General features: G+C 41.0%; 2 protein-coding genes across 2 annotated transcripts; both read right to left on the reverse strand.

Annotated features, from left to right (window-relative positions):
* Positions 1-6,355: 6,355 nt before the first annotated feature.
* On the reverse strand, positions 6,356-10,032 carry LOC149150875 (uncharacterized). Its single transcript, XM_089442971.1, has 2 exons — positions 9,185-10,032; positions 6,356-9,038 (listed from the first exon to the last, which is right to left on the reverse strand). The coding sequence occupies exons 1-2, from the start codon at positions 10,030-10,032 to the stop codon at positions 6,356-6,358; spliced, it is 3,531 nt and encodes a 1,176-aa protein (XP_089299097.1).
* Positions 10,033-10,076: 44 nt separating this feature from the next.
* On the reverse strand, positions 10,077-10,670 carry LOC149150876 (uncharacterized). Its single transcript, XM_089442972.1, has one exon. The coding sequence runs from the start codon at positions 10,668-10,670 to the stop codon at positions 10,077-10,079; it is 594 nt and encodes a 197-aa protein (XP_089299098.1).
* Positions 10,671-11,366: the final 696 nt, after the last annotated feature.

Genomic DNA, 11,366 nt, shown 5'->3' on the forward strand with positions numbered 1-11,366 from the left:
TCAAGATAGTCATGTCCATTCTTTCAACTACACCATTTTTGGGTAAGGAACAATAGTTTGATGTTCAATCCCATGTTGGTGAGGATAGCTTTCAAATTCATTAGAAGTATATTCTTTTCCATTATTAGTACGAAGAAAACCAATATGTGATTGTGCGTCATTTCCAATCCATACATAAAAAATTATAAAAGTTTCAAAAGCTTATAATTTACTTTTCAACAATTTTTTTTTTTACTCCAATGAAAATTTTATGGGGAATTGGTAACTTCGAAACAACGACTGCTAATATTACACCATATACAATTATTCCATAAATTCCACAACATGCCAGTTACAAAATGTCTCTGGAGACTTGAACCCACATAGCTGGGGAAACGAATTGTTCACCAAACCACTTGAGCTAAGATCCTTTGACTACTTTTCAACAAGTATACCCAACACATTCTAGCATAATCATCAATAAAAGTCATCATATATTTATTTCCATTTGTAGAAGAAATAGGCACAAGGCCACATAAATCAAAATGAATTAGTGAAATCATTCTACATGCTCTGGAAGGAACATCATGAAATGGTTGTTTGCTATGTTTCCCTATGATACAAGCATCACATTGCTTTGGTTTTCTTGGAATAGTTGGCAAACTAGAAACACCATTCCTTTTCAACGAACAAAGATTGTCATAATTACGATGTCCAAATATTGCATGCCATGGAAGACAAGATAGCAATGTACCTCCATTGTACTAAGAATGATTCAATGCACGAGCAGATGTTCCTTACAACTTCAACAGTCTTTCCTCCTCTATTCTAATAATGACAATTGTGTTGTTTCATTCTTTTCTTATATCAACTTTGTCATCAAACATATGAATGGAGTGTTCTTGTTGGCGAATGTGAATAATAGATAACAAGTTTCTCTGTAGTTATAAAAGGTATAGTACATCATGTAGAAGAAAGTTAGGAAGCCTATGCAATTTAAGCATGATGGTGCCAAGCCTAGATGGCTTGAGACTTGACTTGTCTGGAAAGTAAACTACTCCATGTGCATTATTACTGAGGTCTTCAAAAAAGCCTTTTCAAAAGGTCATATGGCAGGTTGCACCTATATCAAGTAGTCATGCATCTTTCCAAGAAGCAAATGAAGTATGAAACAAATCTTTAGTTACTCCAATATTGCAATGGGAAACAATGTAATGAGCAGATTCAAGTTCTTTACCTTTTGTTGGATCTGGTGTTTTACCTTTGTCTTCTTTGTGTTCTTGCTTGATTCTTTCCCAAGGGATTTTTCATATGGATGCATCATGTCCATTTATATCAAGATGAATGCAGTGGAGATTAAACCTTTCTCCTTAATGGAGTTTACCCCCCCCCCCCCCCCCGCCTCTATGATTCTCCCTTCTGCATCGTCTTCTTTCACCTCTTCAGTTAAGAGAATCTTGTAACTAGTTCTTCTCTTTCTATTCAAGGCACGCTCCTTCTTCAGGAGACTGAGAAGTTGTCTTCCTCTTCCCATGAGCTTTTTCCCGTCCTACAAACTTCTCCTCAAGAGTGTCAAATGTATTGTCCTTGAGTTGGGCACTAACTTGTGAGGACTCAAGATAGTGAGACTACGTGGGGTATAGGGTCTTGAAAAAGGTTGTAAGAGGAATGTTCTTTTAAACTCCAGTGGCTTCTACATCATGCATTATAGCTTTAATCCTTGAGGCTATGGCCAAGGGGTCATCATCCTTCAACTCCAGGTTGAAGAGCTTAATCATCAACTAAACTAATCCCAATTCTAAGTGTGAGTCATATAAATACTTCAACTTCGTCAATGCATCACAAGCATTTATAATTTAGAATAATAGGACGACTCATATATTCATTTATAGAATGTTGAAAAATGCAGCAAGAAATTATAAATTTTATTTTGCCTTGATTAAATTGAGAAAGTTCGAAATTCCACATCATCAGACAACTTGGAGGAGTTAACTGAGTTGACATGGCTCTTCTCACTCAATTAATTTGAGTTAGGGACATGAATTTCAGTTGCATGTAGTGATTCCTAAATTTTATGATCCTAGGTTGGGTTAATTTAAGTTGTAATCAGTTAAACTAGTTCTAACTATTAATAGAACTAGTCGGTGGCTATTTAAGTAGTGGGACATTAGTCTAACTTAGAGATCATTTAGGTAACTGATCAATCAACTAATAATTAGCTCATGCATACAAAGAATATGATTTTCCCAGTTGTGGTGGTGTTTCCAAGGTAGTTAACCAACAATTGTAAACTAGTTGAGTGTACAGGTGTTGCATGAGGTTAGGTGATCAACCCTGAGGAATTGCACAAGTATTTTGGAGGAAATTCCTAATTAATAGGGGCTTGTTTCCTTAGGAATGGCGCAAGAAAATAGGGACTCAAGCAGAGGCAATATTTGACTGAGTCTGGGTCAGAGCTTCTCAATGAGCAGAGAGATAGATTATGCACTTGCAGGTTGTGCTCAGTTGAGCAAAGCAATTGTAATACATCTCTATTCATCAGATTAATGAAAGCATGCATTAGGATTTTTAGCAGTTTTCTTTCCCTAGGAAAAATACTATTTGCATGTGTGTGATTTCTTATTGCATGTCTAATATTTTTGTTCTAAATTGTGAATTAACTTCCGCAAAGCAGTAGAGTAGGTTTTTATCTTGTGATTTTGATTAAAACTTCATGAGAAGTTGCAAATCTACACCATAATTTATACACAGAGCAAAAATTAAGGCATAGGACTTGTTGTCCTTATTATCCCAAATAGCTAGCTCCTTGTGTAATGTACGCTTGATAGGTGCATTGTCACCTTCACCTTCATAGATGCCTTCCACAAGTCATTGAAGATGAGGGTATGTTTGGTATTTCTAAACCATTCTTGATAGTTTTCATTGTAAGTTAACAATACACCAACAATGGAGATGAGGGAGTACATCTTTACCAATAATTGCACCTCGTAATACCTTTACTTTCCTTGAGATATTTGAGTGTAATCCAAATTATCTACTTGTGCAAACCTTCAAAACAAAACTTATGAAAAAAAACACTAACCCAAGAATGGAAGCCTTCAATTCAAAAGCTTATTCATCAACATATCAAAGCATATTTATGGTACGTATATTGTTATAATATTTACCAACACGTATGTATCACCTTTACCAAAATATAGATTGGAAAAAGAGTTTGAAGGAGTGACCCAACATCCTGTAGAAATAGTTGCAAGAGCTGCAAATATATCCACTACAAATCATCAAGACTCATTCAAGGTTTTCAACTTCAAAACCTAATTTACAGGTCTCAGCCTTAAACCTCAATAATAAACTCCAAAGAATAGAAAGATGACGTGGAGGATTGGATATTGGTTGGGATGAGAAGTGTCCAATATCCAAAAAGCGCTAACAATCCATCCCAATTTCCATTTCCAATCTCGAGTAGGACATATTTATTTTTCGACATCATCAACATCTCTAGATCAAGCCTCAAGCATGGTGACCGAGGGACTGGATGTTGTATCAAGGTGGACTAGCTTCTAATAACCTGATACATCTTTGGTTGAGCGAAAGATGGTTTGCCAATCTCATTATGCCCAACCTTGTGATAATACACAAGATCAACAATGACACCAAACTGGAAGGTTTGTTGTCATTATGCGGAAAGTTTGCATGCATGCATGACAAACTTCTACCATGGTGGATATGCATGGAGAAACATGGCTAGGCATACATACCATATACAACAAGAATTATTATGCAAGAGATGTGTAATGCCCCTTTTTAAGGAGATCAATTTAATTGTTCATTTTCACTTGGAAATAAAAACAACATCAAAAAGGTGAAATGAATAACTAATTTATAATGGGGTATAAATGGAAAATCCATGGTGTTTTCATGACCCATGGTATTGACCATGGAAATTCAGTGACCCGTAGTATTTCATCCATGGTAATTGGAGGGGAAAAATATGAAAAGAAAGATGAGAGTCCATTCAGGGTAGGGTTGAGTAATGATATTTTGATAATTCTTTCATGAGCTCAAGTAGCTTATGGTGCGAGGGAGAAACCCTCAATATTTCCTAGTTTCAGTGTTGAAATATACACTCTAGCTAGCGATAGTTGGTTGGAGTGGCCGTGAGCCACCCTATCTAACCATTTTCTTTTGCATAAGAGGTTGAATTGATTATTCAAGGAGGCCAAATTTAATAATCCAAGAGGGTCGAATTGGATTATTTAGAAGGGTTGGAGCACATTGCCAATTCATTATTGTTACACATCATTTTGTCACCATGACACTTGACTGTTAAAATGGATCTCTCGCCATCCATAAACATGTTCCATTACACTCCCATAAAGGTCAAACAATAAAAAAAACCCTTGAAGAAGATGTGAATTTTGGGTTAAATGGCTTTATAGCTTGTTTAGTATGACCTGTGCGCTTTTACTAGTCAATTTCCACACATTTGCAGTTTCTCTCCTTGAAACTTGTGCAAAATTGCGCTCTGTCTTCCACTATAGACCGCACACACAACTAAAAAAAAAGTAAAAATAAAAGGTGAATTCCCGAAGCATTGTTGGGCGAATATATCCCAACTGAAAGCTTCTAGGTCATATCTATTCGAGCCATACCCCTCAAATCATAGAGCTAATTCCCTCTCATCAAGGAACCCTAATCCCCTAATTAGAGGATCTCATCCTTCCCTTTTGGATCTAAAACTTCTTCCTCTTGGCTTATAAATTGATTACAGGTTAGAGGGATTAGGAGGTTCATAAAAGATAGACTTATGTTGTTGGATTTAGATTGGTAGGCTTCCATCTAAGGAGAGGGTTGGAGGCATTTGGGAGGAACCTCATGACATAAAGGCAGAGGTTGCAAGGCTCTTCTTTATCCTTTTTTTGTGTAAGTCAGATAGATATATTATGAAACAAAAATATTGTACAAAAAATCTGCAGTGGCAGATCGAGACCTGATGAAGACAGTACAAAAGACACAAGACACCAGCCCTGAGACAACCAGAAACTATGATATTTCAAAAAGCTAACCGCACACCGCGCAGGGTGGCCTTATCCCTTTATCTCCTACGCATATCTATAACATAGATAATTCTTGAACTGCATCACTGTAACTGGTACACTATCAGGATAAGACAAAATTACAGTTCAAGACATCAGACAGACACCAGACAAAAGCCATAAAGGCCTACAGAAACAGACAACAGACAAAGCCAGAGAGATGGCACAAACATGACAACAGACAAGGCCGAAGAGATGGCACCAACAAACCCGATTCACTGCGGGGGCATTCCGAATCTACTTGCAATGTCCAAACCTTGTTCCAGGACATGCCTGTCCACTCTTTCCAGCAGGGATCGGTAGTTGTGAATTTCCTTCGGCGGTGCTTGCTGCTTGCTATCAGAGCTCGGTGGATCCGGACATATGGTCTTCCAGAGAATTTGAATAAGCAGAGTTAATTTCTTATTGACAGTTTCCGCCACATCATGCACAACTGAAATTTTATTGTCCAACGCTCCGCAAATCTCCATCAGACTATTTAGTTGGGCTTCAGATATATGGTTTTCCCCTTGAGAATTCTGGTTCCCAGCTTCCATGGAATCCAGAGCTTTCGCCAAAAGGGTCTTGATCCGCCAGCTTTCTACTTGTGTGCGCACGAATTGAGTGGCACGCCTGGATGCAGTGCCTGGGTCGATCAACCAATCTACCTCCCTTGCGATTTCCTCCTCATTGCGCGGTTGTTCCTCCTCCTTTACCGCAGCCTCCATCTCCGCAATTCTTCATTTGTTTCTTGTAGTTGTTCGAGTTTCATATGCGCTCCTTGCAGCCCGGAGCTCCTGGTTTGCGCTGATGCTCTGACAATTCCCAGTATCCATATCGTCCCTGTTACCCGTCGCTTGAATAGCAGCTCGGACTCGAGAACAATTGTAACCCAAAGTAATGCCTTTAGAAGGAGTGAATGAAACGTTGCTCCAGCAGTTAGTTAAATAACTCTTCGCCATGAGGTTTCCCACGCTATGCCTCGCCTCCCGAAACATCGTGGGAGTACTGCTATCATAGTTCCTGTGGGTGGTCGTGAAAGCTGCGTGATGTCGCCTGCTATACAAATAAATGTTGCTCATGCCTTGATGAATATACTCGTGCCAAATGTCGATCCTGCTGAGGGGGCAGCTGCAGTAGTCCCTTCGAAATATCCACTTGAAGATGTGATTTCTGTGCACCCTTTGTTGCCATAAATGCATACGCCTAGCTTGTCCTTTCGATTTGTGCCAACCTTCGCCACTCATATCGTCTCCCGAGTATTTCATCATGAGGGACCGATATAGTCTGCCGCTTTCCGGTTAAGCCCGGTTTAAATTGCCCACGTCCTCTCTTGCCAGCTGTAAGCATCTCTCCTTAAGGTGAGGACAGTCCACTTGCTGCCAACATGTGTCCCATCCCCTGTCTTGGTTGTCAATACTGTAGTTTGCCAAGTAATCAGCTAGCCCATTTGCCTTACGCCTGACCGATTGAAAGACTAAACCTTTCATTTCGCCGATTAATTTTGCAATGTTCTCCGTCACCTTGGCGAGCCTCCAGTGTCTTGTGGCTTTGCATGCCTGAGTGCCTCCCTGAATTCTCTTTGCAACCGAGATAACCAGGGATGAGTCGCCTTCTACCACTGCATTGCCTGTTGGTAGATTCCTTAGAATTTTCAATCCTTGTTCTAACGCCGCGAACTCCATCTCATTGTTCGTGCCTTCCCCCAACTCTCTGCAGTAAATATGCACAATTTCTCCATTCTGGTCTCTGATAACACCTCCAATGCCAGCTATCCCGGGGTTGCCTCTAGAGGCACCATCAAAATTCAGCTTCAAACCTCCCGCTGGCGGACAAGTCCATCTATCGGCCTCCGAGTTTGGTTGTTGCTGGTGTCTCGGCGTTGCGAAGCTGTGGTTGATTTCCAGTTGAAAGCACTTCAAGATTTGTAAGTCTCGATCCGAAGGCTTTTCGTTGGGATCTGTCTTGCACTTTGTCTGAATCAATTGTTTAATATTTGTAAGAATGGTTGCTTTTGAATGCTCAATACTCCTGTTTTCATCCTGAAATACCCTCCTATTGCGCTCTTTCCATATTGTCCACAGTACAAAGCCTGGCATGGCTTTCCATATGTTATTGACTCTCTGGTTTTTGGAAAAATTGTTTTGCCAGTTTAAAATCGTGTTTTGGATGGACTCTCGGTCTCGGTCTGATTTCTGCATGATTCCCTCCATCCAGTTCCATAGATGGTTTGCCCAATCACACGAATTAAATAGGTGGTTTATGGTTTCTTCTTCACCTGAACACATCGGGCATCTGGAAGGCCCTACGAACCCTTTCCTTCGTAGATTGTCCCATGTCAGGGTTTTGTTCCGCATTAGTAACCATAAAAAGGTCTTAATTTTTGGCCAAAATAAGCTGTCCCACACTTTGTTGCACCAGGGCGTCGCTTCCTCCTGTTCTGCCTTTACTAACAGTTCCCTTGCTTCTTTCAAAGAGAAATTCCCATTTCGTGTCATACCCCATCTGAGCTGATCCTCTTCCTCTGTTTTCCTTATCCTTCTCTTACGAATCTGACTGTTGAGTTGTTTTATGCTTTCATTTCCCTCAATGTTGTTATCAGCGGTGAGGTGTGTCCATTCTCTCCAGTTTGCATCTCTGCTGCTCAAGTCCCAGTAATGGCAGACTCTGCTTCTGCCTTCGAGCTGGCTGAACTGTTTGAGATGTGCTAACTCTGGGGTGTCTAATTTGGGGAATTGGTGCCATGCATCTTCCCAAAACAGGGCTAGCCTGCCATTGCGTATTTCCCAAAAGCTATTTTCCTGCACTAGGCTGCGGTTTTGTCTTGCAAGATTCCATATGGGCGAGCCCTCTGGAACCTCCTGCAATCTTATGAGATCCTGATGATTGTAGTTAGGGAAGTACTTATGTTTCCAATGTCTGGCCCATGGCAGATTGGGCTCTTTAATCCATCTCCACCATAGCTTTGCTCCACAGGTTATGTTGATCACCGCCGGATCCACAAGATTTAGTCCCCCCAAATATTTCGGCTTGCATAATTTGTTCCAGGCTACTAACGCCCATTTTCTCTTGTCCCCATTCCCACTCCATAAAAAGGATCTCTGTATCGCTCTGATTTGTTGAAGAATCCCTTTGGGGGCCGGTAGCATGGATAATAAGTACTGCGGTATAGACTGTAACACAACCTTTGTAAGGATTAATCTTCCTGCAAAGTTAAGCGCCCTGTGTGTCCAGTGTTTGCATCTGTTTTCCATATTGGCTATGATCTTTTCCCAGTGCACTTTCTGCCAAGGCCTCAGAGTAAGGGGAGCTCCTAAATATCTCGAAGGTAAACTGCCTATTCGGAAGCCTAGAAGATGAGAGAGGTGAGCTTGAATAGCACGATGAGTGTTGAAGAAGAAGATCGTAGATTTGGAGAAGTTGATTTCCATCCCTGAGGCTCTGCTAAAGAGATCTAAGATTTCCTTGAATGCCAAGGCCTCTTTCACTGTGGGGCTGCCATGTAACATAGTGTCGTCCATGAATTGTTGATGAGTAGTAGCAGGAATAGTTGGGATTGGTTGAAGACCTTTGATTGCCCCTTCAGCTTTCTTCTTGGCTATAGTTCTGCTGAGACCCTCCATGAGGATAATGAATAGGAAAGGGGATAAAGGATCGCCCTGTCTTATTCCTCGCGAAGGTGAGAATGGTTCAGATGGGGCCCCATTGACTAAGATCGAGAATCTCGCGGATTTGATGAGGGCCAGAACCCAGTTAACCCAATGCCTGTTGAAACCGAAAGCATTCAAAATTGCTTCGAGGTATTTCCAGCTCACTTTGTCATAAGCTTTTGATAAATCTAGTTGCATTAGCATCCCTGCTTTTTTCCCCAAATGTAGAGTTTGGATCATCTCTTGAGCAAGGATAATGTTGTCTAATATCTGCCTTCCCTCTACATAACCCGATTGCTCTTCCGAGATGATCCCCGGGAGAATGGGCTTCAACCTATTGGCAATAACTTTTGAAATTATTTTATAGATAACATTACAGAGAGCAATAGGTCTGAACTTTTCAGGTGTATCAGCTTTCTCTATCTTGGAATTAGCGGTATGAAGGTCGAATTAATGGATCTGAGAATGGTTCCAGAATGCCTGGAGTCCTCTACGACCTCCCAAATATCCTGCTTCACAATGTTCCAGCAGGCCTTGTAAAAATTGATTGTGAACCCGTCCGGCCCAGGGGCTTTATCGTTTGGCATGCTTCTTACAGCTTCCTCTACCTCTTCCAATGTGATTTCCCTATTAAGGGCCCAATTTTGCTCAGAGGTTACAACTTTAGGAATGGCTTTTAGAAGTTCCCTAATGGCTTCTCCTCTGTTTGACTGCGGTTCCTGTGCTATGGATCTGAAGTGAGCTGTGAGCAACTCTGATATGTCATGGTGGTTCTTAACTGACTCCCCGTTTTCATTTCTCATCTCAAGAATTTTGTTTGAACTTCTGTAATCTAGAGCAGATCTGTGAAAAAATTTAGTATTCTGCTCTCCCTCCTTTAGCCACTGAATCCTTGATTTTTGCCTCCATAAGATTTCCTCATGCCGACATCGACTATGCCACTGTTGAGTTAGAGTCTTTTCCTGTTCGATGGATTCCTCACTGCTCTGTCCTGCTGCCCATTCTCTGTGAATTTGTTCCAGCTGATTTTCTATAGAGGTTTTTTCCTTGAAAATGTCCCCAAAAACTGTTCTATTCCACTCTTTTATCTTATCCTTAGTAAGTCTTAATTTCTTCTGCAAATTGAACATTTTAGAGCCTTCGCCCTCCCTAGGTTCTGACCACCATTTTTCAACCATCTGAAGGAAGCTAGGATGATCCAACCAAAATTTTTCAAATCTAAAGGGTTTATTCCTTGGTGTGCCATGAACATCTGCTATAAGCGATATTGGCCAGTGGTCCGAACCTCCACTGGGAAGGATATTAGACTCTACAAGGATACCATCCATTATGATGCTCTCGGAAACCAAAAACCTGTCCAAGCGAGAGGCTATCATTCTATTCCCCCCTTTCCCCCTCTTCTATTGTTCCAAGTGAAATTGCCACTCTTGGTGTGAATGTCAACTAATTCAGCATTCTCAATGAAACTAATGAAATACTCTGCATCCCTATTGAGTTTCCTAAGACCCCCTTTCTTCTCTAGAAGGGTTGTTATCATATTGAAGTCACCCCCCATAATACATTTGGACATTGGGTTCCTGCTAATAAGCCTATTTAAAGAATTCAGGAAACTGATTTTGTCCTCTATCTTCTGAGGTCCATATACATTTACACATAAAAAAGATTCAGAATTACCTGTGGGTTGAGCTTCCACAGCGATGAAGTGCTTGTTCGCTTCTGCAGATAATATTTGAAGTTCTCTTGTGTCCCATAGGGTTGCCAGTCCTCCTTCTCTGCCCTGAATTTCAACTTCTAGAAAATTTATGTGCCTTCCTATCTTCTTGGTTAACCTTGTCATGTTGGATCCATTGCATTTTGTTTCTTGTAAGAACATGATTTCCGGTCTATATTTCTGGAATTTGCGTTTCAGCATTCTGTGCTTTGCTTGGCTGTTTAGCCCTCTTCCATTCCAAGAAATGATCTTCATGATAAACTTAAGGGGTTATTGAAAGGACGGGAAGGCGCTAAGAGCCTTCATTTTTCCTGAGTTGATCATTATCATGCCTAGCTCCTGCAGAGCTTCATTGCTTGTCTTTCGGCCCCTTTTCTTCTTTTGCCGTGAGCTTGATGAGTTCCAAAGAAGACTCTTCGGGTGGAGACTATTACCTCTTGCGATGCCTAGCTTTCTATGTTGTCTTTCTAGAGCTGCTTTCTGCCTTGCTGTAAACAGATCACTGATTTTTTTTATTTCTTCTTCTGGTACCGTTTCTATACCTTGATTTTTCCAATTCTCCACTATGGCCTGTAAATTCATCCCTTCCCGGGCTAAAACTTCCTCCAAATCCATGTCCTCGCTTCCTCCATCACTTGTCATCATGTCTGTGTCCTCCTCCGGCTCTTCTGGTTGCTCCCCCATTTGGACTTCGTTGTTGTTGTTGTTCTCTTCCTCTTCTTTCCTGGTTCGTTCCTCCTTGTCTCTTGGCTCCTTAACAGCTGCTTTGGTTTTCTGTAACTCCTCTGAGTCTGTCTCCAGATCCAAGAGCTCAAAAGTGTTGCTGTTGTTGTTTCTTTCTATTCCTGTTCTATGAGCCCTTCTTCTGTTGGCTCTCTGCCTTGACTTCGGGGTTATAAAGTTATCTTTGCCTTTGTTTGCTGGTTCTGTTTTAATGTCCTCCTCCTTCTT

The sequence above is a fragment of the Pinus tabuliformis genome, chromosome 9 (assembly GCF_031772625.1).
Source record: "Pinus tabuliformis cultivar Carrire ecotype Pingquan chromosome 9, CPIR1, whole genome shotgun sequence".
NCBI lineage: Eukaryota > Viridiplantae > Streptophyta > Pinopsida > Pinales > Pinaceae > Pinus > Pinus tabuliformis.